Source organism: Chiloscyllium plagiosum, unplaced genomic scaffold (genome assembly GCF_037043375.1).
Source record: "Chiloscyllium plagiosum isolate Xiang-an unplaced genomic scaffold, Cpla_swu_hap1 HiC_scaffold_33, whole genome shotgun sequence".
NCBI lineage: Eukaryota > Metazoa > Chordata > Chondrichthyes > Orectolobiformes > Hemiscylliidae > Chiloscyllium > Chiloscyllium plagiosum.
Window position 1 is genome coordinate 10210249 of NW_028270171.1, and position 26414 is coordinate 10236662.

At 46.8% G+C, this 26414-nt stretch overlaps 1 protein-coding gene across 2 annotated transcripts in view; it reads right to left on the minus strand.

The window, feature by feature from the left end:
* Positions 1 to 4788: 4788 nt before the first annotated feature.
* The window catches only part of LOC122541970 (uncharacterized), a 60497-nt gene continuing 38871 nt past the window's right edge, over positions 4789 to 26414 (minus strand). For both annotated transcript variants that reach the window (XM_043679265.2, XM_043679264.2), the window contains 6 exons: positions 24933 to 25109; positions 20590 to 20777; positions 12957 to 13254; positions 10104 to 10303; positions 7296 to 7321; positions 4789 to 5821 (listed from right to left, as the gene is read on the minus strand). In XM_043679265.2, the coding sequence (XP_043535200.1) occupies positions 5208 to 5821; positions 7296 to 7321; positions 10104 to 10303; positions 12957 to 13254; positions 20590 to 20777; positions 24933 to 25094 (1488 nt within the window). In that variant the 5' untranslated portion in view covers positions 25095 to 25109 and the 3' untranslated portion in view covers positions 4789 to 5207. The remainder of the gene's footprint in view (positions 5822 to 7295; positions 7322 to 10103; positions 10304 to 12956; positions 13255 to 20589; positions 20778 to 24932; positions 25110 to 26414) is intronic.

Here is a 26414-nt window from a genome sequence, read left to right on the forward strand (position 1 = left end):
GTTGATGATGTCATTTCCTATGGTGATGTCATTCCCTGTTCTTTTTCTCAGGGAGTGGTAAATGGGGTCCAGGTCAATGTGTTTGTTGATAGAGTTCCAGTTGGAATGCCATGCTTCTAGGAATTCTTGTGCATGTCTCTTTTTGGCTTGTCCTGGGATGGATGTGTTGTCCCAGTCAAAGTGGTATCCTTCCTATGTAAGGAATGTGGCCACAAAAGAACATGACCCTCTCTCACTAGTATCCTTACATACAGATAAGGAAGAACACTTCAACTGGGATAACACATCCATCCCAGGACAAGCCAAACGGAAACATGCATGAGAATTCCTAGAAGCACGGCATTCTAACTAGAACTCTATCAACAAACACATTGAGTTGGACCCCATTTACTACCCTTGAGAAAAAGAACAGGAAATAACATTACCAAGGAGGAGAAAGTGAGGTCTGCAGATGCTGGAGATCAGAGCTGAAAATGTGTTGCTGGAAAAGCGCAGCAGGTCAGGCAGCATCCAGGATGCTGCCTGTTCCCTGGATGCTGCCTGACCTGCTGCGCTTTTCCAGCAACACATTTTCAGCAATGACATTATCAACCCAAAGAAACCCAAACATATAAATAGAAAGCAGGAATCATAGCAGTGCTTTGCCTGGAGGCTCACTGAAGATGTTACCTAGTAGGGTGACAAAACGTCTGGAAATGAACTTCCAGCTCAGCAAGCAAACCTACATCCAGTCCCAAGTGAAGATGGTGACTGGGTTAGGGGATACCTAGCAGGATGGGGTGTTTCTATTCATCAGCTCTCTTGTCCCGGCTGCAGGTTTGGAAGGTGTTGCCAAAGGAGCCTTGGTGAATTAGTGCAGTGCATCTTGTAGATTGCTGCCCACTGTGTATCAGTGGTGGAGAGAGAGATGCTGAAGGTGATGGATGTAGTGTCAATTAAGTGAGCTGCTTTGTCTTGGGTGGTACTGAACTTCTTGAGTATTGTTGGAGTTGCACGGATCCAGGCAAAAGGCACTGCACAGGAGTGATGTCAGACAAAATGTAACACTAAACCATACAGGGAGATAGAGTCATAGAGTCATATACTACATCGAATGAAGGGGTTAAGTCCTAAGGAGCATCCTAAAGGAGGAGACAGAGGCAGAAGAGTTTTAAGAAGGAATTCTAGATACTATAGCCTCAGACGCAATGAAGGAACAGCTCCCAATGTTGGTGTGGTTAAGATACACAAGAGCTATAGCTCAGGCAACCCCTGCTCTTGGGGATGTAGATGGTGAGATTTGGGAGTTAGGGTTATTTTGAAGATTTCAAAGGCTGTGTTTGCTTTTAGGGCAAGGTCTGTCAGCGAACACCAGTTCTTGCATGACCGGTCTCGTTTAATGCATGACCGACAGCGAAGAGTCTGGATCCAGTCGCTACTGGACAAGTTACATCTGAGATCAGCACTGTCCGAGGCTACAACAAGGGTGAGGCCAGTTACATCTGCAGGAGGTAGAAGCGGGGAAGGATTACACCGGCCAGTTCCAAGGGTGGAAGGAGAAGTTTCACATTCGGCAAGTGCACTTCTGCCTTTGTCAGAGTCCACGGACCGAGCCTGCGATTCAGCACCTTGGACAGCGCACAACTACAGCAGTCAAACGGGCAACACTTCAGCACCCACAAGCACTTTTCGACACTTATCGACTCACGAGCACAGCTCAAACAAATGAATGTTCTGGCTGGATGAAACCCTGAAACTGAGTATGAAATCATGTGAATTTGTAAAAGTTTAAGGAATAGCGTTGACCTTACTCTTTTATACAAGGAAGGTAATGAAATGGAACAAGAGCTGTGCAAACTCTTATCAGCTTTCACCTCATGCGCTAATTTCAATCTGGATGTTTCCTCATGAAAGAATTAGCCTTAAGGCTTTTCAGATGTGAGTGTTTTTAATACTCTTGACTAATAGGGGCTTTTGATGTCGGGCTGCCTTCTATCTTATAACCAATAGGCTGATTCAGAAGACATGAAAAACTGGCCTTATAGTGAGGGGCCAGTGTGATATCTCGGACAAATCAAGTCAGAAGTCACATGATACTGGGCTATTGCCCAACAACTTTATTTGAAATCACAAGCTTTTGGAGCACTGCTCCTTCTTCACCTGATGAAGGAAATCTATGGCCCTTAGTCAGACTGGACCTAGATGTGTTTCCAACCCTTCAGTCGGGTCTAACCTGACCTCTAAAGGGACTGAGAAAAATGGCTTGGTATCACCCTTCTGAGGTAATGGGAGGCAATGGCCTAATGGTCTTATCATTGGACTGTTAATCCGGAGGCACAGCTAGGATCTGGGTTCAAATCCTACTATGGCAGATGGTGGAATTTGAATTTGACAAATTTGTCCACCTCAGTCCGACACCTGCAGCTTGGCCACACCAGCTTGGGATTTGAAATAGAAACAGAAAATGCCATCGAAGCTCAGCAGGTTTGGCAGCATCTGTTGAGAAACAGAGTTAATGTTTTGAGTCTTTTATGACTTCTTCAGAATGATGGTGGAGGTCTTGTAAACTCATCGGGCTTTGAGAAGGTGGATGCTTCTGCTCATGTCTGTCCCCAGGTTAGAATGAGTTCAATTTAATTTCCAGTGGCTTCCACCACTCCGATGGACTAGGGAAGCAGCTGCCTAGGAGTTCCCCTGAGATCCCTGTGTCACACACCAGTCTGAACTGGATACATTGCCCCATTCCCTCTTTGCCACCTTCACCACACAGTTCAAGAAGGGAGGCTGCCCTGATCTCCATTGGGCAACTCCACTTGGGGCAATAAATGCCCATCCTGATCATGCTGCCCACATCTCCAGACGTACCAATGGCTGCATCGCTCTGTAAAATGCAAAAGCATGACCCTCACAGGAAAATGGCACCGATCACACAGTCTGCATGATTTGATGACCAACCTGTAGTGAGTTGAATGAATGCACGTGGCATGTTAATGTTACCTACAGTAGAAAGTGGATGAAGAGCCAGTCAGGCTCCTCACCTCAGTTTGACATTCACTGATGTGAGCATTGCTGGTAAGGCCAATTTGACTTGTCCAGGTTTAATTTTTTTTATTCATTCACAGGATGAGGGCATCGCTGGCTAGGCCCAGCATTTACTACCCATCCCTAATTGCCCAGAGGGCAGTTATGACAGCCCTGTTGCTGTGGGCTTGGAGTTACATGTATGCCAGACCAGGTACTGATGGCAGCTTCCGTCCTGAAAGACATTAGTGAACCAGATTGGTTTTCCCACCAATCAACAATGAATTCATGGTCACCATTAGACTCTTAATTCCAGATTTCTTTTTTGTTGTTGAATTCACATTCCACCATCTGCCGTGGTGGGATTCAAACTCAGATCCCAGGACATCAGCTATATCGCTGGATTAACAGTCCAGTGATAATACCACCAGGCCATGCCTTCCAATGAGTTCAGAAGGCTGATACCAAGCCAACTAAAATGGTTTTCTCAGTCCCTTTAGAGGTCAGTTTAGACCCGACTGTAGGGTTGGAAACACTTCTAGGTCCAGTCTGAGTAAGGACCACAGATTTCCTTCCCAAAAGGACATTCTCAAGGCTGGTGGCTGCTTATGACAATTTAATAACCTCATGGTTGCTGCCATTGTATATTGACCAGAATGCCTAGCCGTTATATTGGAGTCTGAAGTCACACATTGGAACTGAAAGAGTACATTCTGCCCCTCCAGCTAGTCTCACCATTACATCAGCTGTACTTCAACTCCATTTAGCCAGCTTTGATCAACCTTCACCACCCTCACCTCAGAAACATGTCAATCACAGTTTGGAACATTTCAATTGACTTCCTACCACAACACCTGTACCCTTTCTCTGGGAGAGTGTTCCAGATTTCCACAGAGTAAGTCAAACCTGATATTCTCTCCCATCCTCCACTTCCCAGGCTCACAGACACTGAGTGATCATGTGTGAAAAAGGACATGGGGGTGTGAGAAAGCATGTTAGGGCTCTGATCTGATATACCCCATCCATTCTCCAATTTACCTGCAGGTCCAAAAGCTCACTGCCACTCCCTGAATTCCCCTCACTCTGAAGATTTGGTGCCAGTGTGCCTCAACCACCACCCAACAGACCTTCAGTAGCACTGCAGAGGGTGTTTTTGGATAGTGAAGTTTGCTGCTTCATCGTCTGAGAGGAGGAAGTCGTCGAGCAAGGTGACACCCTCACCCCCCCCCCCCCCCCAGTCATTAGGAGGGTAACATCCCCTCCATCCTTGAACTCACTCCTACAAGCCTCAGGACTGAGGGCAGGTGGGTGGGAAAACACATTTAATGGGCCATTAATTGCCCAATTTGTTGGCCTGAGTTGAGTCAAGGACAGGTGAGCCGGCCTATGCTATTGTAACATGGCAGTCAAGGCAGGACAGCAGTGGGAAGGCCAACTAAGAGATTTTACAAGCTGTCCCCTCACACCTTGCCGATCTCCTGGGATCTTTCACACACAGAGGGATAGGTTTGACATTGTGCCTGAAATTAAGGAAAACTCAATACTCTCAGCGGAACGAGGGGTAAGGTTTGTGGTGATGAGGCAGGAATGGGGTGGGATAAAGGGAAGACAAACCATTGGGAATTTCAGGGGGATTCTGAAACACTTTAGAAGCTTTTCTGCCGCGCATGGAAAGAGGGATCCAAGTTTGTTGTCCTTTTTTATTTGTCCTTGAATAAAACTGCACATAAGAATGAAGTAAAAAGTAGGATTTGAAAGATACTTCTTTTTTTAATCTAAAGTCTTTGACCAATTGCTCCCACAACAGGAAGTAATGTAACAAAACAATTTGATCACACCAGGGAAAAGTGTGTCAGAGGAACAGCGAGATATTGGAAAGTTGCAGGGACAGCTGCTCATGTATCTCTCAGCCAACCCACATGGAGGACTTACATCGAGGTTTCTCCCAATAAAATGGGTGAATTTTGAATTTAAATCACAAGGAAGTATTTGGGGAGTTTGACCTTTAACCTTTGTCAAAACCAAAATAAATTGCAAGGAAGTATTTTATTCCCAGTTCACCTGAAGGTATTAGATCCATTCTAATACACTTAGACACCAGCCATTCACTTCTGTTGTGGATTCTCTTTATCCATTCGATAACTCTTATCATCTTCCAGTCTTTTCCCTACTCTTGCTCTCAACTCCTGCCATGAGCTGTCGATATCTCATCCATCAACTTTCTCTTTGGACTTGGAAGCTGATGGTTTGCCTTGTTTCTTCTTGTCTTTCTGTTTCTTGTCTTCATTCCCCCGTTGCCTCTTCTCTTTCTCTTTCCCGCGTTTGTCGTCCTTCCCCTTCTTGTCTGCTAGCTCTCGCTGCTTCTTCTCCTCCTTCTCCCGCTGCTTGGTCTCCTTTTTCTGCTGCCTCTCCTCCTTCTCCCGCTGCCGCTTCTCTTTTTCCTGCCCTCTCTTGTCATCCTTGCCTTTCTGTTTCATGCTTTCCTTCTGTTTCTGCTTCTTCTCCTCCTTTTCCCTCTGTTGCCTCTCTTTCTCCTGCTGCCTGTCTGCTTTCTGCTTCTCCTTGTCCTCCTTCGTCTTCTGTTTCTTCTTCTCCCTATCCCCCTTGTCTTCCTTGCCCTTGGATTTGTCCTTCTGTTTCGACTTTGTTTTGTTCCTGTCACCTTTACCCTCTTTCTCAAGCATCGCCTTTGACTCTTTCTCTTGGCCTTGGACTGTGGGAGATGGTGGTGGTGCTGCCTTGGCTTTTTGAGATTGATGTTCCTTATCCGTTAGCTTCTCTTTCGATCCCTTGTTAAAGAAGTTGAAACCTATTGACCTTCCTGCCAATTCAAGCAAACAGACTGCTCAGCAAATCAAAGAAGGCCGCAAACTCAATGGTTTCATGTTCGATACATAATCAGGAATTACATTCTAATTTGTTTCTTAATTCATTCACGGGACGTGGGCATCACTGGCAAAGTTGGCATTTGTTGCCTATCCCTAATTGCCCCTGAACCGAGAGGCTTGAGATGCCATTTCAGGGGGAAGGTAAAAGTCAATCACAACTAAAGTAAAATACTACAGATGCCAGAAATCTGAAATAAAAACAGAAATAAATGGAGAAACTCAGCAGGAATGGGCAGTATCTGTGCAGAGAGAGAAACAGAGTTAATGTTTTGAGTCTGGTATGACTCTTCACTTTGTCATGTTGGACTCAAAACCTTAACTCAGAAAGTGCTACAATCTTGGATCACCTTAGACAGTGGCCGTGGAGAGAAATTGAGCCAGTGGCTATAAAGTCAGGAGTGTGATGGAATACTCCCCTCTTGCCCGGATGGGTGCAGCTCCAACAACACTCAAGAAGCTCGACAGCTTTGATCTCACATCCTGAAACTGTGACTTCTATAATTGGAAAGGATGAGGGCTGCAGGTGCAAGTTCCACTCCAAAGCCACGCATGCTCCCAACTTGGAACTGTAACACCAATTCTTTATTGTCACTGTGTCAAATTCTGGGAACGCCCTCCCTCACAGCACTGCGCATGTCCCTACACCTCAGGACTGCAGCAATTCAAGAAGGCAGCTGACTACCTTCTCAATTAGGGCTGGATATCCCATGCTGGCCTATTCAGTCACACCCACATACCATGAATGGATAAAGACCGCTTAGCTCTGAGTTGAACTTCCAACCACGTGGAAACATAGACAATAGGAGCAAAAGTAGACCATTCGGCCCCTTGAGCCTGTTCCATCATTCATTACGATCAGGGTTGATCATCCAACTTGGTATCCTGTTCCCTTTTTCACACCAAACCCATCAATCCTGTCATATATAAGTTCTCCGCCACTGTGACAGTGCATTTCCACCCCCATAACATCACCAATCAACCCATGTATCAGTTAATCAGCAGCTGAAACCTTTACCCGCAGTTCCTGTTATTTCTGGACTGTCCCAATGCTCCAGGGGAACAGTAGCTCAGTGGTAATGTCACTTGACCAATGATGCAGAGGCCTGGGTCAATGTTCGGGGGATACAGGCCCTTACTGGATCACCCCCTCACGCTAGGAATAGCCATGGGACATCCGACATCGGGAGGGACGTGCTAGGCTGTTGGGGTGGGAAATACCCACTCCTGAAAAATCCCAGCCTTACTCCCCAGGAGGAAGAACACCAGGAAAACCTAACCCAGCAACCATCGTCACCATCCCACCCCCAAACCCTAAACCCAGCATCCCTCCAGCCCTCACTGATACCCGGTCCTATTTTACCCAAAACAAGAGGACCTCATGGTCAGCCTGTGAATCCAATGCCATACCTCGATTTTTCTTCTCTTTCTTCGGCCTGTGGAACAAACCATAAAAGTTGGGGGTAAGTTGGGAGCATGGCATCTATCGCCAACTGTTAAATTCACCACACAATCCATGAACAAGGTTTAAGGGAAGATCACAACCTGTGAGTTTAATTGGAAAGGTCAGAGGGTCAGAGAAGGGGATTTGTCCACGGTAACAGAATGACTATTTCTCGAATGATCAGTAGCAGTGTGCTCACCAACATCCGATAGCACAGGTTGAGGCCATTCAGCCCATTGACACTGGCTTAGCACTTGGGCAAACTGGGGCTATTGATCAGTTACACTCCTTTTGCTCTTTCCCCTTAACTCTGCAAAGAGTTTGAGCAATGATCCAATTATCTTTTGAAAGTCCCGATTGAATCTGTTTCCACTGCTTTTTCAGGCTGTGAGTTGCAGACCACAACAACACAATGCGGGAAATATTTTCTCCCCATTGTAGAGTTATAGAGTCATACAGGACAGAAACAGACCCTTCAGTCCAACCAGTCCATGCTGACTATAATCCCAAACTCAGCCATTAGCACCTGCCTGCACTTGGCCCATATCCCTCCAGACATCTCCTATTCACGTACTGAGCCAAATGCCTTCTAAATGTTGTAATTGTACCACTTCCTCTGGAAGTTCATTCCCCCAAATACGAACCACTCTTGTGTTAAAAAAAAAACCTGCCCCTTGTTTAAATCTCTCTCCTCTCTCTTTAAAAAATATCCCCCACCGTCTTGAAATCTTTCACCCTAAGGAAAAGACACCTGCCATCCCCCTTGTCTATGCCCCTCATGATTTTACAAACCTCTACAAGGTCACCCCTCAACCTCCTACACTCCAGTGAAAAATGTCCCAGCCCATCCAGCCTCCCCTTCTAACTCAAACCCTCCATTGCACTGGTTCTACTGGCAATTAGCTTTAAATCTGTTTCCTTTGGTTATAAGTCCTTCTCTCAGTGAAAACAGTGTCTCTTTATTTAATCTACCAAAACTTTGTCATAATGTTGACCATTTCTGTTAAATTTCTGGATCTGAACTAAAACCATCCCAGAATGGGAGGAATTAACTTTAATTCCCAGCGGTAAATCTGCTATGGCGAGCCTCAATTTAATTCCTGGACCTCTAGCCCCTCGTTGGTCGTATCCATATTCAACATTTTAAGGCCAAGAGGGCTCATGGTGCAGTAGGATACCGTCCCTGTCTCTGAACCAGAAACTCAGGGGTTGGGTCTCACTCCAGGACGAGGAAGGTGAATTCATGATGTGGCCTACCACAGAATGTCAGCCATCAAATCCATCCAACCCATGCCAATGGTATGCAGTAAATCGGGAAAGGTTCCTGGCCAGCCATATGATGGAGAGAAAATTGGAGCCTCTACTATCACTATCCACAAGTCTGGGCCACAACATGCAAGTAAAACGTGCAGTGTATCACAGAAACTCCCAACTTTCCCCTATCTCTCTCTCCCCTCTGTCTCTCTCACTCTCCCTCTCTCTATCGCTCTTCTCTCTCTCTCTCTCCATCACTATTCTCTCTCTCTCTCTCTCTCCAGGTAGTCAGTTGACTCCATTATTGGTCAGATTGATGCCGGGAGTGTGGAGTTGGATTTGGGAGTTGACAAAGGCAGCAGTGGAATGGGACAATAATTTCTCGTCCTCTGAGATCTGACTCCTCACCTGGTGTGTAAGATTCAGACTCATTGTCTTATTTTGATACCTGTATGTTACAGGAACATCCAGAGAACACTTAATCACAAGTTACACCATTGAGGGGCTGGTTCTCTGAAGAATTCAAAGTGCCCTGTTTGTAATTTCCGCGCAGAGTCTCACGGTCAAATCTTTTGTGTGTTAGATTTTTTGTTTGCTCGGCAAAGGTATAAATAGTGGCAGAACTGGAATGGATTTAAGAGAGAGATCAGCTGTAATCTAAGGCAAGACATTTGGATAAGTACGTGAAAGAGAAAGGTTAGAGGGATATGGGCCAAATGCAGCCAGGTGGCACTAGTTCAGTTTGGGATTATGGTTGGCATGGACTGGTTGGACCGAAGGGTCTGTTTCCATGCTGTATGACTCAATGAGTCTCTAACAAAGTCAAGGGTTGAGGGCTGACTGTTGATCTCAATGGGATGCACAGATGCCAGGAATCACTTCTGATCGTTCAAAGTGGTGTTGGAATTTACTGGCAAAACGAAATCAGCAGAAGGAACCATCACCAACCCCTGTCGAAAAACCCCTCCCATCACCGCCACTTCAGAGTGGGCACCAGAACTCTCATAGCAGCCAACCCTCTCTCGCAAGACCGCCCCGCTCAACCCCCATCCCTCACTGGAACCCTCTCCTCACCAATGCAGTTGAAACGGAGGTAAAAATGCAACGCATTTATATAGCATCTTTCACAACCTCATGGTTTCAAACTTTGCCCCGCCTTGTTGTGTCAAGAGAGGTGGCAGCTAATTCGTGCACAGGAAGCTTCCAGCAACAGGAGCTAGAGAATAACCAGATCACCAATTGGATTAATGGACAAGTATCTACCAGTAACCTGGGGACAGGTACTGGGCTACTCTGCAAAAATCCACCTGGGGTTTTGAGGGGGGGGGGGGGGGCAGGTGTGCAATTCCCAGTTTAACGTTTCATCAGCAAAACGGTGGGTGCAAAGTGCTCCCTGAATCTGGAGTCTTCCTGGAGTGGGACTTCAACCTATCCCCCTTGGAGTCGGTCACAAAGGGTGCCCACCCTCCCCTCCCCAACTGAGCCAGCTTGAATTCTAGGCTTTGGATGGGAATACCCACGGTTCAACAGGAGGCCAGGGTTCCTGGTCATGGTCGAAGTCAGGCAAGCTCTCGTCATCGCTTCCCTCTCTCTTGCTTTGGGTCCTCTCACTGCAGTCGGTCTTCTCACTCTTGTCACTCTGCTTGCTCTTCTTGCTCTTCTTGCTCTGCTTACTCTTCTTGCTGCTCGCCCGACTTGCCTCGTAGTACTCCCTCATGCCCTGCAGCGGTGAGGAGGAGGAGGAGAACACAGCAACAGGGAAAGGCGAATGATTGCGTAGCTGTCTGGGAGGAAAGCAATAAGGAGTTCCTGCGGGACACGGGGAGAGGGGAAAGATCGCTCACCTGGGTAATGCCTGGTTCAGCACAATGCCACAAGGCACAGGTTCAGTTCTCATTTCAGTCGATGTAGACTGTGGCCCTAGCTCCCTACACTGCCCCTGAGCACGCAGGGCAAGGACAGACCAGTACTGAACCAACGAATGTGGAGGTGGGTTTATAAAATCATGAGGGACATGGATAGGGTGAATAGTCACAGCCGTTTTCCTAAGTTGGGGAGAGTCCTAATCTAGAGGGCATAGGTTAAGGATGAGAGGGCAAAGATTTAAAAGGGACCTAAAGGGCAACATTTTCACACAGAGGGTCATGTGTGTGTGTGTGTGTGTGTGTGTGTGTGTGTGTGTATGTTTATGTGTGTGTGTGTGTTTGTGTGTGTTTATGTGTGTTTTTATGTGTTTGTGTGTGTTTATGTGTGTGTGTGTGTTTGTCTTTGTGTGTGTTTATGTGTGTGTGTGTGTGTGTGTGTTTGTGTGTGTGTGTTTATGTGTGTGTGTTTGTGTGTGTGTATGTGTGTGTGTTTGTGTTTGTGTGTGTGTTTGTGTGCGTCTGTTTGTGTGTGTGTTTGTGTGTGTGTATGTGTGTGTGTTTGTGTGTGTGTTTGTATGTGTGTGTGTTTGTGTGTGTGTGTTTATCTGTGTGTGTGTTTGTGTGTGTGTGTTTATGTGTGTGTGATTGTGTGTGTGTTTGTATGTGTGTGTGTTTGTGTGTGTGTTTGTGTTTGTGTGTGTATTTGTGTGCGTCTGTTTGTGTGTGTGTTTGTGTGTGTGTGTTTATGTGTGTGTGTGTTTGTGTGTGTGTGTGTTTATGTGTGTGTGTGTTTGTATGTGTGTGTGTTTATGTGGGCACTTCCTTTGAAGGGTATAGACAGGATTAATGGTAGTTGTCATTTTCCTGATGATGAGGGATTTCAAGACTAGGGACATATTTTTAAGGTGAGAGGGGAGAGATTTAAAAAAGACACGAGGGGCAACTGTTTTACACAGAAGGTGTTGACATGTGGAATGAACTTCCTGAGGAAGTGGTGGATATGAGCACAATTACAACGTATAAAAGATACCTGAATAAGTACATGACTGGGAACGGTTTGGAGGGATATGGGCCAGGAGCAGGCAGGTGGGATAGTTTAGCTTGGGATTATATTTGGCGTGGACTGGTTGGACCGAAGGGTCTATGTCCATGCTGTATGACTGTAGAAGGAGTTCCACCTCCCTATGGAACCCATGACAGCTCTCCAACAAGCAGATAATATTAACAGGGGATGAAATGAGAGATGTGCATACCAACCTTTTCATGCATAATACCAGTAAGGGGTCCCAATATGTTTAATAGCCATGGGTTGGAAGTTGAATTGTAGGAAACAGAGCTGTCAATTACAACACAGCAAGCTCCCATGAACAGCAGTGAGGTAGCGATCAGATCAGCTTTGCTTTCTGCAGTGTTTGCTGAGTGATAAATACTGGTCAGGAATGCAGGAATAATTCCTGGGCTCTTCTTCAAAGCAGCCCCTCCTTCAGAAAGTGGTAAGATGGCACATCCGCCAGGCTACACTCCCTCAGGATTGGCCTGGGACAACTTACCGAAGGGGAAGGAAGAGAGAGAGGGCAAGAGGTGAGGATGGAAGGAATGGGAAAGGAGGAGAGGGAAATATATTGTGTATAAAAGTAGATAAGGTCGGATGGACAGAGCGACGGGGAGAGGATTGGACAAGGGGAATGAAGGAATTGGGAAGGGCTGATGGAATTCAACTCTGGAGACATCGGTTCCTGCGCTAGGAATATTCTTCCCTGTGAGTATCACCAGGCTGGGCCAACAGTTGAAGCCCTTCCTTTGCTGGGCTGTTTCAGAGGGCAGTTAGGAATCGACCACATCACTGACGATCTACGTATGTGAGTCACACATAGACCAGACCAGGACAGGAGGGCAGATTTCCTTCCCTGAACAAGATAGATTCTTCACAACAACAAAAAACGACAGCTGTGATGGTCACCGTTACCTGGAAGACCTTTCAGTTACAGACTATTTCTAATCAATCTGGAGCAGCTGGGACTTGAACCGGGGACTCCTGACTCAGAGGTCGGGACACTACCACAAGATATATAAAGGTCATTGATTGAATTTATAGTCCAGCGGTGGCTCTGGTGGGACTTGAACCTTACATCCAATACCACTGATATGCTACTCCAGGTGCATTGCCACTACACACCTGTTGGGAGAGCTGGGAGACATGTGAGAGGAAAGTGGGCCCAGAAAGGAGCTGTCCGGCTGGAACTCCCTGTGAAGTAGTTACCCGATACCCACGAACATACAACTGAGGAGCAGGAGGAGGGCATTCGGCCCCTCGAGCCTGCTCCAGCGCTCACTAAGACCACAGTTGGTTTGAGAGTAGCCTCAGCCTCACCTTCTCGATGGTCACAGCCTCTCACTGAGAGATGCCCCATGCGGAAAGGGCACTGCCAGGGGGCAGGAAGCTGAGCCCACCCCGATGCAACCCCCCCTCCCCAGCCCCACTTGCTCTGAACCAAGCACATCACCTACCGGCGACATCTCTGGTGGCTCCAGCTGCCAGTCAGAGAGCGTGGTGACTGAGGTCTCCAGACTGGCCTGCTCCAGGATGCACTCGATCTCCGGTGTCACCGCTTCGTAGCCGTACACCTCCTCAGGGTTGGTGTGCAGGAGGGTCACCAGTTTCATCCAGCGCTCAAACACTTCGTTCTCACACTCAGGGTGGACGTACAGCTGCAGGTAGAAAGCCCTCCCATTGGCCAGCTTCAGGCGGAGACGCCGGTTATAGACATCATGGATGGAGATGTTGACAAAACTCAGGGGAAAGAGCCTGTTCCAGAAACACAGAGAAAGAAAACTTAACCAGCATCAACGCATAGCAAGCAATGGTGATCCACACACAGGTGGAACAGGCACCAAATACATTACAGCAGAAGTAGGCCATTCAGCCCATCAACTCCACTCCACCATTCAATGACATCATGGCCAATATGATAATTCTCATCTCCACTTTTCCCTCGATTCCCTTCCTGGTTAAAAGTCTTGCCAGCTCAGCCTTGAATATACTTCATGACCCAGCCTCTAAAGCACTCTGAGGTAAAGAACTCTACACTATCACCATCTGCTGAGAGAAGAAATCCCCCCATATATCTATGTCTGAAGTGGGTGACCCCTTTCTCTGGGAGCACGCCCTCTAGTCTTAGACTCTCCCATAAGAACAGGGTGGCTCAGTGTTAGCACTGCTGCCTCTCAGTACCAGGGACGCGGGTTCAATTCTAGCATCGAGTGACTGTGTGGAGTTTGCACGTTCTCCCCGTGTCTGCGTGGATTTCCTCTCGCAGTCTAAAGATGTGTGAGTTAGCCATGAGAAATGTAGGGTTATAGGGTCGGTGTGGACTCGATGGGCTAAGTGATGTCTTTCCACACGGTCGGGATCCTGTGAAGAAGAAACAACATCCACCCTGTCAATTCCCCGAAGAACCTTGTATGTTTTAATAAGGTGACCTCTCAGTCTTCTAAATTCCAATGAGTACAGGCCCAATCTACTCAACTAGTCCAGTGACATTCCTTCTGCATCACTTCCCCACTGAGTACAGCTAGGAAAGTTCTGGACCAATCTACAAAAACCTTGTTATTAGTAGACAATAGGCAGTAGGTGCAGGAGTAGGCCATTCGGCCCTTCGAGCCAGCACCACCATTCATTATGATCATGGCTGATCATTCACAATCAGTATCCTGTTCCTGCCTTATCCCATAACCCTTGATTCCACTATCTTTAAGAGCTTTATCCATCTCTTTCTTGAAAGTATTCAGAGACTTGGCCTCCACTGCCCTCTGGGGCAGAGCATTCCATACACCCACCACTCTGTGAGTGAAGAAGTTACTCCTCAACTTTGTTCTAAATGGCCTACCCCTTGTTTAAACTGTGTCCTCTGGTTCGGGACTCACCCATCAGCAGAAACATGCTTCCTGCCTCCAGAGTGTCCAATCCTTTAATAATCTTATACATCTCAATCAGATCCTCTTTCATCCTTCTAAACCCAAGTGTATTGAAGTCCAGTCGCTCCAATCTTTCAACATATGATAGTCCCGCCATTCCGGGAATTGACCTCATGAACCTACGCTGCACTCCCTCAATAGCCAGAATGTCCTTCCTCAAATTTGGAGACCAAAACTGCACACAATACTCCAGGTGTGGTCTCACCTGGGCCCTGTACAGCTGCAGAAGGACCTCTTTGCTCCTATACTCAATTCCTCTTGCTATGAAGGCCTTTATTTATTACACTCAGAATCCAAGTCAGTCTCAGTAAGCCAAGATCAGACTCAATCTCATTCTATTCCCTGTTATCTCTCCTCCCCATCACCATCTCTGAATGTATGCGATTCTTTGATGTCTTGAGTCCTAGAGCAGTCAGTTACTCCCACCTAGTGGCATATTTGTGTATTGCTCCTGATTCTGCAGAGACAAGTAGGGTAAAAATTGTCAATCCGAAATACAATCAAAGAAAAAGTGCTCGGTAGATCTGCAGGGTCTGTGAAGAGACAACGTCTTCCAGTCATACGAACAAATTTGTCTACTGTGTCCTTTGAGCTTGTTGCTCCATTCAATAAGGTCATGGCTGATCTGATTTTAAACTCCACATTCCTCCCAATAGTCTTTCATCCCCTTGGTCATTAAGAATGACCTCTGTCTACCTCTGTCTTAAAAATGTTTAAATATTAAATTTAAAAACCTTTGGTCAGAATTGGAGAAAGTTGAGGATTTAATAAGGGAATTTAAATTCCATCCTTCCCCCATTTTTTCATTTATTTAATCAGAGACAAAACTAACTGCAGATGTTGGAATCCAAGTGGACAACTTGAAGGATTATACCCGAAACATCAGACTTCTCCACCTCTTGATGCTCCCTGCTCTTCCAGCCTCCTGCCTGTCGACGTTATTTGTCTTTTTGCCTTACACTGAAATCCCATTTGTAAAGTTATACACTCCAACTTCCACCCAACCATAGACCCTTCCACAATTTTCTTTTCCCTCTGTGTCCCAAGTCCCAAGAACGTTTGAGGACTTTGGGTTTATACTCAATGCACGTTAAGAGGATCGGGGTTGAAACTTAGAGAATACTGAATGGCCTGCACAGAGTAGATGTTTCCATAGGTAGGAGAGACTAGGACCTGAGGACATTGCCTTAGAGTAAAGGGAAGACCGTTGGAATGGAGATAAGGAGAAACCTCTTCGGCCAGAGAATGATGGATCTATGGAATTCATTGCTACAGAAGGCAGTAGAGGCCTGGTCATTCTGCTCTTGTGTCATATGATCTTTTATTTTGTTTATTCATTCAGTGGACATTGGTTTCGCAGGTCGGGGATGTTGAAGTCACCAACTGTTGCCCATTCCTGAGTGCCCCAGAGTTGGTGGTGGTGAGCTGTCCCCCCTGAAATGCAGCGTTCCTTAGGGCGTATGTCCTCCCACAATGCCTTTAGAGAGGGAGCTCCAGGATTTTGACCCAGCAACACCGAAGGAACGGCGACAGATTTCCGAGCCAGGATGGTGAGCGACTTTGGGAGGAACTTGATTAAGAACTGCTATGTCTCTAACCTTTGTCCAGTTCTGATGGTAAGTGACTAAAGTATCTTCACTGCGGCTGCTGGACCTGCTCTGCATTTCCAGTTTCTGTTCCAGATGGAAAAGGGTCATGTTTCCACGTTCAGAAGCAAATAGCTTTCGAGGCTTGCCTTGTAGGCAACCACGGCATACAACCGGCACACAGCAAGATCCCACCGGCATTGAATAATGCAATCGAATGTCTCCGACTTGCTGGTGGTGTTTAGTATTTCCCTCACCTCACAGATGGTGACAGAGCAGGGCTTCTGAACCCAGGGCTTACCCAATCCATTTGCTTTTCTTTTCATTTCTTCAATTTTTCTCTCTCTCTTCTGTCATTTTTAAAAGTTTTATTTTACTTACCGCTTGATGGAGAGCTTGGTCCCTGTGACAGCATCGGCAGTGATGAGTGGTCCAGCAGCACAAACTTGAATAGGCCCAGCAGTGTAGACCCAAGTAGGCCCAGCAGTGTAGACCCGAGTAGGCCCCGTAGCGTAGACTTGACTGGGCCCAGCAGTGTAGACTCGAGTAGGCCCAGTTTTGGTAACCCTGAGTAGGCCCAGCAGCGTAGACACAAGTAGGCCTAGTAGTGTAGACCCGAGTAGGCCTAGTAGTGTAGACCCTGAGTGGGCCCAGTAGTGTAGACCCGAGTAGGCCTAGTAGTGTAGACCCCCAAGTGGGCCCAGCAGTGTAGACTTGAGTGGGCCTAGCAGTGTAGACTTGAGTAGGCATAGCAGTGTAGACTCGAGTAGACCCAGCAGTGTAGACTCGAGTAGGCCCAGCAGTGTAGACCCCAAGTGGGCCCAGCAGTGTAGACACAAGTAGGCCCAGTAGTGTAGACTCGAGTAGGCCTAGCAGTGTAGACTTGAGTAGGCCTAGCAGTGTAGACTTGAGTAGGCATAGCAGTGTAGACTCGAGTAGACCCAGCAGTGTAGATTCGAGTAGGCCCAGCAGTGTAGACCCCAAGTGGGCCCAGCAGTGTAGACACAAGTAGGCCCAGTAGTGTAGACCCGAGTAGGCCCAGTAGTGTAGACTCCGAGTGGGCCCAGTAGTGTAGACCCGAGTAGCCCTAGTAGTGTAGACTCCGAGTGGGCCCAGCAGTGTAGACCCGAGTAGGCCCAGTAGTGTAGACCCCGAGTGGGCCCAGCAGTGTAGACCCGAGTAGGCCCAGTAGTGTAGCTCCCGAGTGGGCCCAGCAGTGTAGATCCGAGTGGACCCAGCAATTTAGACTTGAGTAGGCCCAGCAGCATAGACACAAGTAGGCCCAGTATTGTCGACTCACAACAATTACAGTGGAGGCCAATTCAGTGTCCCCATGGCTTCTGTCAAAGCAGTCCTAATGCCAGCCCAGTTCAGGTTTCAGGTGAGGAAGGAGGTTCAAGGAGGCTGTGGCAGTGCAGAGTGGATCTGGTTGTGCCTCGTGGCTGATGATAAGGCCTTTCGGTATCCTCAACATGACAAGAGCGGGCCCAGCCTCCTGAGCACATGCAGCACTGGTGGCAGGAGTTGGATCCTTGGGGATAGCACGCCCAGTGCGGATGGAGCAAGCCTTCGGGCAGTGGTGCTGAGGAGAGGTGTCATCGACTTCGGTGGGCCCATCTCAGAGCTCGAGACGTTGGCAGCATGGCCTTTAGGGGCAGGGAGCCCTCTGCAGTCAGCCTCAGTGAGCTACAGTGATGGAGAAGGCCCAAATCAATACTCTGGGCAGATTGGCAGGAGCAGCAGTTACATCAGGCAGTAGTGTGGTAAACCCGGTGTCGGGATTCTTGGAATGGACTGTGAGGGGAAAGCAGGAGGAGATCGAGCCCCTTTAGGAAGTGGGGTCTCAGTGTGACTAAGCCCTTTCAAAATACTGTAATGTTTGACTTGTGGCTTTATGCCTTTATTTTTCTACCTAAATCTAAAAATTTTACTCTAATCTTTTACTTTTAACTTTGATCTTTCTTTTGACCTTGTTCTTAAGATTCTGTACCTCGGTACTTTGAACCAAAGATGGCGCCTTGTGTGGTGGCATTAAACACTTTCACTGTACTCCTGTACTTGAGCACATATGACAATACAAATCTAAACCTAAAAATCTTTTAGAAATCTAAAATCTGAATCTGTTGAGCCATCGATAGGAGGTTGATCAGTCAATAGCTCCATTGCTTGAATATTGCTGACACACGTGAGACACACAGTTGGGGTATTTCGCCATAATATCATCAGGACAGAATCGCAAGAGTGACAAATCTTTAAGGGAGTAGTGTGCCTCCCGTTAGAAATAACTCAAGTCCTGTGCTGCCTGAAAGACTCTACTACAGTTGTGACTTCATGGATAGCAGACAGCAAACCAGATTAGTCTTTCTTCATACTTTCTTGTGACAGTATTTAAGAACTAGAGAAAATTTGTAACACAGGAGGCCAGTCAGAGTGCATCCTTGGTAGTTGAAGACTTCCTAGCTTCATACAAATGATGGAACATGTGTTCCCTTGCTAAAATGTGAGGAGAGTTCTGTCTGGATTTCATGAGGAAACTCTTGAATTCTATTTCCTATTGGCACTCCCTCCTGCCACAAACACCTGTGTGACGCAGTTAAAGAGAAAAATCACCAAATACAGCAATTGGCTATGTCCTAGGCAGTGGTATAGAAGAGATATCACCGGGATAGCCATCCATTTAATGTTCTGGGGACATAGGTTCAAATCCCAACATAGCAGATGAACCTTCAAACTCTGGAATTCAAAGAATAGTCTAATGGTGACCGTGTAACTATTGTTGTAAAAACCCATCTCGTTCACTAAAGTGCTTCAGGGAAGGAAATCTGCCATCCTTACCCGGTCTGGCCTACAGACCTTCAACAATGATCTTGCGTTGCCCTCTCAAATGGCTGAGAGTGCCAATCAGTTTGATGGCATGAGTTGGGCCAACATTGGCAGCAAAGTCTCCATCCCATGGAGGGATAAAACAAGGCGACGAAAAACCCATTCCCCTACTTGATAACACTCATAAACATTATGTCAGTGCTTGACAATTTAAAGACCTCAGCCTGACACCTTGTGATCTCCAGTGGTACAAATTGTGAAGTGAAGCTGGCCTTTCAACTTTAATCAGTAAAATAAAGTGACCTGCACTTTTGCAACATATTGTAGTTATTTGTGCATTGAAAGGTTTATGAGCTGTGCCATCCTTTTATTATTTTACACATTGTTTTTATTTTAATTATTGTCTGTAACAATCTTGTGATTTGCTCGTCATCACAATCCAGCACCGACCGCTAAGATGACATTCCAACAAAAGCAATCGATCCTCTGTCCAGCTGCACTCAGTTAGGATCCCTGCACATTGCTGCTCCTTTCGGGGATAACTGAGTACTTTTTAAAAAGTGATGGGAGTTTCTGCCTTTGCCGATATATCAGCAGAGAGTTGGAACATTATTTCCTTACCCCTGCTCTTACCTTTCTGCCAAATACTTTAAAGCAAAATATTGCAGATGCTGGAATCAAAGCAGAAAGTGTTGGTGAAACTCAGTGGCTTTGGCAGTATTTGGACAGAGAAAAACATTTCGGTTCCAGTGTGACTCCATTCCAAAGAAGTGACCTTCCCCTTCCAGCCACTCACCATCCTGGCTTGGAAACGTATCGCCGTTCCTTCAGTGCCACTGGGTCAAAATCCTGCAACTCCCTCTCTTGGGGCATTGTGGGTCAACCCACAGCACATGGATTGCAGCGGTTCAAGAAGGCAGCTCACCCCCACCTTCTCAAGGGGCAACTAGGGACGGGCAATAAATGCTGGGCCCAGTCAGCAAATAAAAAAAAAAAATTTGGATTCAAAATGGTAACATTCTCTCTCTCTCTCTCCATGATGCTGCCAGACCTGCTGAGTTTCTCCAGCAATTTCTGTTTTAACTTTAAATCTATGCCTTCCAACCCCTCTGTCCAAATAGGTAGGTCATCCCCACTCACTGTATCTGGGCCATTCATAACATTAGCATAAAAGCAAAATACTGGGGATGCTGGAAATCTGAACCAAACACCAGAGATTGCTGGAGGAACTCAGCAGGTCTGGCAGCGACTGTGGGGAGAGAAACAGAGTTAATGTTTTGAGTCTCGGTGTGACTCTTCCAGTTCTGGAGAAAAAGAAACATTAACTCTGTTTCTCTCCCCACAGTTGCTGCTGGACCTGCTGAGTTTCTCCAGCAATCTCTGTGTTTGTTCCATTACTGATCTCTAGTTAATAGTTTTTAATTGTCACACTTTCTCTAACCCTCGCAGCAAAGCATTCTTCCAAGCTGCTGGCTCCCAAACCCCTCAGGAAACACCAACCCGTCTAGATTGGCTTGTGGCAGAGTGGGTAGTGTCTCTGGGTCAGAGGTTCCAGGTTCAAATCCCACCCCAGGACTTGGTGGGCTCAGACAGTATGTTATAATATGATCAAGCACATTGATTATCAATTGATGAATCTGTGGCAGGCAGTGAGAGTGGGAGGTTTGATAGTTGCTAAGTGATATGAAAGCATCCTCATGTTCAGGGACTCCATGCGTTGGTTCTTGCCATGAGCTGGTGCCAACCTTGTTGCTTACCTGGTGAGCTCCATGGGGCATCTATCATCTGAAACCGTACAATTACACATCATCTCCTTCAGAGCGTTGATGGGTCGGGCTAGCAGCATGACGTTAGGGAGGCTGAAGTTCGGGCTTGTGGAGGTCACACCCACGGTCACCACGGTTACCTGGTTATGAATGTTCAGCACCTCTCCCTTCTTCGTAATCTGCAAGTAAGAGAGTCCAGTGAACATGACAACTCAAAACTCAATTCTCATATCGTGAAGAAATCTCCTCACGTTTTAATTGTTTCAAATTGATGGTCCCCAGTATGGAGGGATTGTCGCACAAGGAAACATTAAACAGGTTGACCCTCTACTCAATGAAGTTCAGAAGAATGAGAAATGACCTCATTGAAACCTATCAGATTCTTCAGGGGCTCAGCAGGATCAATGCTGAGAAGATGTTTCCCCTTATGGTACACTCTAGGAACAGAGGGCATAGTCTCAGAGTAAGGGGACGCCAATTTAAGACTGAGATAAGGAGGAATTGCATCTCTCATCGAGTTGTCAGTCTTTGGAACTCATTGCCATGGGGAGCACTGTGTATATTTAAGGCTGAAGGAAATAGATTCCTCTGTCAGGCTGGGAAGCAAAGCTTACAGGGAAAGGGCAGGAAGGTGGACGTGAGGAATGTCAGACTAGATTATCTACAGTACGGAAACAGGCTCTTTGGCCCAACGAGTCCACACCGACCCTCCGAACAATAACCCACCCAGACTCATTACCCTACCCTACATTTACCACTGACTATTGCACCTAGCACTGTGGGCAATTTAGCTTTGCCTGACCTGCACATCTTTGGATTGTGGGAGGAAGCCCATGCAGATACGAGGAGAATGTGCAAACGCCACACAAGCAGTCACCCGAGGCAGGGATCAAACCCAGTTCACTGGTGCTGTGAGGCAGCAGTGCTAACCACTGAGCCACCGTGCCACCCCTTTAGCCATGATCCTATTGAATGGTGGAGCAGGCTCGAGGGACTGAATGGCCTCCTCCTGTTTCTCTTTCTTGTCGTTCTATTTTCTCCAAACTTACAGTTCTGGAGTGCCCTTCCTAAACCTTCCCCCTTCTCTAGCTCTCCTTCCTTCTTTCAGAACCTCCTTAAAAGCCTACCTCTTCGATCAATCAACTTTGATTTGCCCACCTTTATAATTCAGTATGTGGCTCAGGGTCATACAGCTTTATAACACTTTTGTGAAAAGACTTAGGGCAAAGGAGGCATGCAAATATAAACATGACACCACACACCAAGGGTTAAAGCAGGAGGGATCATGAACCTGTCATAAGCCCTGCACATTGTTGAATGCTTCACAGCTGATCACATACACTTGATCGATAAAGTAACTGGGGAAAATTGTGGTCAACATTCAGCTGGGAGAACTTAAGTGACACTCACTTTGGGCGTAATAGCTCAGAGATTATTCAAAACAGTCATAAGCCGAAGACCGTGTGGACACAGAGAGACAATTAAACATTATAACATCGCTCACTCAGGCTAGCTAGAAGTGACCCACATTCATACACGGGGACCTGTTCTCTGCAAACAAGAGGAATATATTCAAACCTAAATTACAGAAAGCACAGCAGTACCCACTGCTTTCCCCCATGGTGACACACTGGCCAATCGGGTTTGACTTGGCAACCGATCAGCACTCCCATAGTATAAATTGTTGAGCTCGTTTGAGATTTGGTATTCTTGCAAGTGTCCTGCTGAGTGCCAGATAAAAAAGCTTCAGTAACGCAGTACTCTTTTCAGCAACACTGAAGGGTGAACTAACTGGTGTGTTTAAGGTGATTAAGGAAGTTGCTAGGGGAGGTAGAGAGGTCTTTCGTTTGGGTTGGGTGTTGGGGGGGTTTGGAATCGGGAGCAAAGGGGCTTATCCCTACAATAAGATCCAAGTTTTTAGGGATGATATCAGAAAGCACTTGCGAAAACAAGAAGCAGCATGATGGCTCAGTGGTTAGCATTGCTTACCTCACAGTACCAAGGACCTGGGTTCAATTCCAATCTCAGACAACTGCCTGTGTGGAGTTTGCACTATCACCCCTGTGTGGGTTTCCTCTGAACTTCTCCTACAGCCCAAAGATGTGCAGTTGTGTTAGCCACTGGAAATGCAGGTTTATAAGATAGAGGGGTGAGTCTGAACGGGAAAGTCAGTATGGGCCAAATGGCCAGCTTCTATACAGTAGGGATTCTGTGAATTTTTTTCAGGAAAGCCTTTTGTTCAAATAGTGGTTAGTTTGTAGTATATGCTACAAAATTCAGGTCTGAATCCCATCATGGCAGATGGTGAGTTTCATTAAAAAAAATCAGGATTTAAGAGTCTAATGTTGACCACAAATCCATTGTTGGAAAATCTCATCTGGTGGCAGTAGAGAAATGCTTATGGTGAAGGGGCAGGGCCCCTATCTCTGAGCCAGGATGCCCAGTTTCAAGTTCCACCTGCTCCAGAGGAGTGTAATCACATCTCTGAACATCTATTAATACTGGCATGGCCCAGTTGGGCTGAATGGCCTGTTTTGTGCTGTAAAATTCTATGTAGCCTCCTCCACAGGGTTTGCTTCTCGCTGTGGTGCTCTTGTCCAAAGGCAGGTCTGACCCACAGCACTGTGATCTCCCCCATGGACAGGGCAAGTAGGAGGGCACCCGAGTACGCCCCATCCAGACTGGGGATTGAACCCCACATTGATGGAGCCAACTGGCTCCCCAGGGAGTCCAGGCACCATTCACTTCTTTGGCAAAAGTGAGGACTGCAGATGCTGGAAACCAGAGTTTAGATCAGAGTGGTGCTGGAAAAGCACAGCAGGTCAGGCAGCATCCGAGGGGCAGGAGAATCGACGGTTCGGGCAAAAGCCCTTCATCAGGAATAGAGGCAGGGAGCCTCCAGGGTGGAGAGATAAATGGGGGGGTGGGGCTGGGGAGAAGGTAGTAAAGAGTACAATAGGTGAATGGGTGTGGGGATGGAGGGGATAGGTCAGAGGGGAGGGTGGGGGAAGGTAGCAAAGAGTACAATAGGTGAATGGGGGTGGGGATGGAGGTGATAGGTCAGAGGGGAGGGTGGAGTGGATGGGTGGGAAGGGAGATAGGCAGGTAGGACAGGTCATGGGGACAGTGCTGAGCTGGAAGGTTGGAATTGAGGTAAGGTGGGGGAGGGGAATTGAGGAAACCATTCACTTCTTAACCAACTGGCGGGTTGTGATGTCACGAGGTGACAGAGTGTTGTTTCTATCACACGGCTGAGTGCAGCAAATCCTCTCCCTCTCACTGTCTGCTACCGGTGGGAGTTGGAGGAATTTGCGGATTGATATTTGACCCGTTTGGTCACATTGTGACTGTACCTTCCTTGGCAGTCAAGTTGTGGGTTGGGGTTTTCTTTTAAAATAATGATACAGTTACAATATTTAAAAGACAGGTGTGTGGACATGAAAGATTGTTAAATCCCTGAAGTACGGAAGCAGGCCATTCGTTCCTCCAAAAAGCATCCCACCCCAGAGCCCTGCATTTCTCAAGGCTAGCCCACCTAATCTGCACATTCCCAGACACGATGGGCAATTTAGCATGGCCAATCCACCTAACCTGCACAGCTTAGGACTGTGGGAAGAACCCCACACAGTCATGCAAAGAGCTTATAGATTCCACATATCAGCCAGCTGAGGCTGGAATCAAACCCAGGTCCCCTGGTGCTGTGAAGCAGCAGTGCTAACCACTGAGCCATCATGCCACCCACATGGGACTATTCAGTTTTGGAAATCTGGTCGGAGTGGACCAGTTGGACCAAAGGGCTTATTTGCATGCTGTATGGCTCTATGAAGTCCAAAGATGTGCAGGTTAGGGCGAATTGGCCCTGCTAAATTGCCCATGGTGTTCAGGAGTGTGTAGGTTAGGTGCATTAGTCAGGGGGAAATATAGAGTAATAGGCGAGGGGAATGGGTCTGGGTGAGTTACTCTTCAGAGGGACTGGTGTGGACTTATTGGGCCAAATGTCTGTTTCCACGCTGTAGGGATTCTATGATTTCATAACTATTCTTGAGATTGTACTTATTGCTGGCAGAGATAATGGTTGTTATCCCACAGAAGGCATAGCCCCCTCCTTGAACCATTGCAGTCTGTGGGGTGCAGGTAAACCTACAATGCTCTTAGGGAGGGAGCTCCAGGATTTTGACCCTGAGGGATTGGCGATATATTTCGGACGCAGGACAGCACATGGTTGGAATGGGATTTGAACCTGGAATTTCTGGCTCAAAGTCAGTGATGCACCCCCACTGCTCTAAGGGATGTCTTTCCCTCTGCTTAGCATTTGGTACTGAACTCCTCCTTACCTGAACAAAGTCGCTTTCGAAGATGGGTGCGTATTTGAACGGATCATATTCACCGTAGAAGAGGTGCTGTTGGAGGGCCCCTGGTGTTGGAGAATCAGAGCAGACCTTCTGCTTGGAAAGGGGGCTACACAGTGGTGCTGCATCCAGGCCCGGTGAGACCATTTTACTTCCCTACCTCTAAAGAAGTGACAGAAAGGAAAAGAGTGTGAATACCTTCCCAACCCAAAATAAAAGCAGAAACGTAAAACTGAGTTACAGAGGCTGCTGGCAAAGCTTAGCGTCAGTGGAGAGAGTGAAAAACAAGTTCACGTTCCAGGTCCCGAGATCTTTAACCCATTCGAAATAAGAACAAGTGTCGGCCATTCAGCCCATCAAGCCTGCTTGGCCATTCAGTAGGATTGGACTTTAACTCTTCAGAACTCTTATTCTGAAACTGGGACCTGCAGTTCCACATTTCCCCACAAGGGGAGATGTTGTCCCAGCATCCACCCGGTCAAACCCAGACAGTGTCTTCCATTTTTCAACCAGATCACTTCTCTTTATTTCTGAACTCCAATGGCCGTGGGTTAAACATGGCCGACCTTAAGACAGGCCCCTTTAACCCAGGGATCAACCTCATGATCGTTCTCTGAATTGCCTCCAGTGCAAGTATATCTGAAGAATCCAAACTGGAGAAGAGAATATTGATTGGCTGACAAATGGACTTTGACAGAAAGATGCATTGCCTGGGAAAATGCCACAGTCAACCAAGTCTGAGGGGTTACCTTATTCGGTAATATAAAATCTTGAGGCACAAAGATAAGGGGAATGATAAGGGTCTAAAATGGGAGGCAAATGTTTACAGTGAGAGGAGAAAGATGGGAGAGGCAACATTTTACACAGAGAGTGTTTTTTGTGTGTGGAATGATCTTCTCAGAAAATGGTGGATGCAGGTACAGTTAACAATGTTTAAGACATTTGAATAAGGTAATGAATAGGAAAGGTTTAGAGGGAAAAGGGCAAAGTGTAAATAGATGGGACTAGTTTAATTTGGGAACATGGTCAGTATGGACTGGTTGGACCAAAAGGTCTGTTTCCATGCTGTATGACTCAATGATTCTGCCAAACCTCCAAGAACAAGAAGGGGAGAGAAAAATAAACATCACTTTAGCAATATCTTTTAATATTCTGGATGTAAGTTTGCTTGCTGAGCTGGAAGGGTTGTTTTTAGACCTTTCATCACCATACTAGGTAACATCATCAGTCAGCCTCTGGTGATATGGCCCGCTTTTTATTTATGTGTTTAGGTTTCTTTGGGTTGGTGATATCATTTCCTGTGGTGATGTCATTTCCTGTTCTTTTTCTCAGGGATGGTAAATGGGATCCAAGTCAATGTGTTTGTCGATAGAGTTCTGGTTAGAATGTTATGCTTCAAGGAATTCTCATGTGTGTCTCTGTTTGGCTTGTCCTAGGGTGGATGTGTGTCCCAGTTGAAGTAGTGTC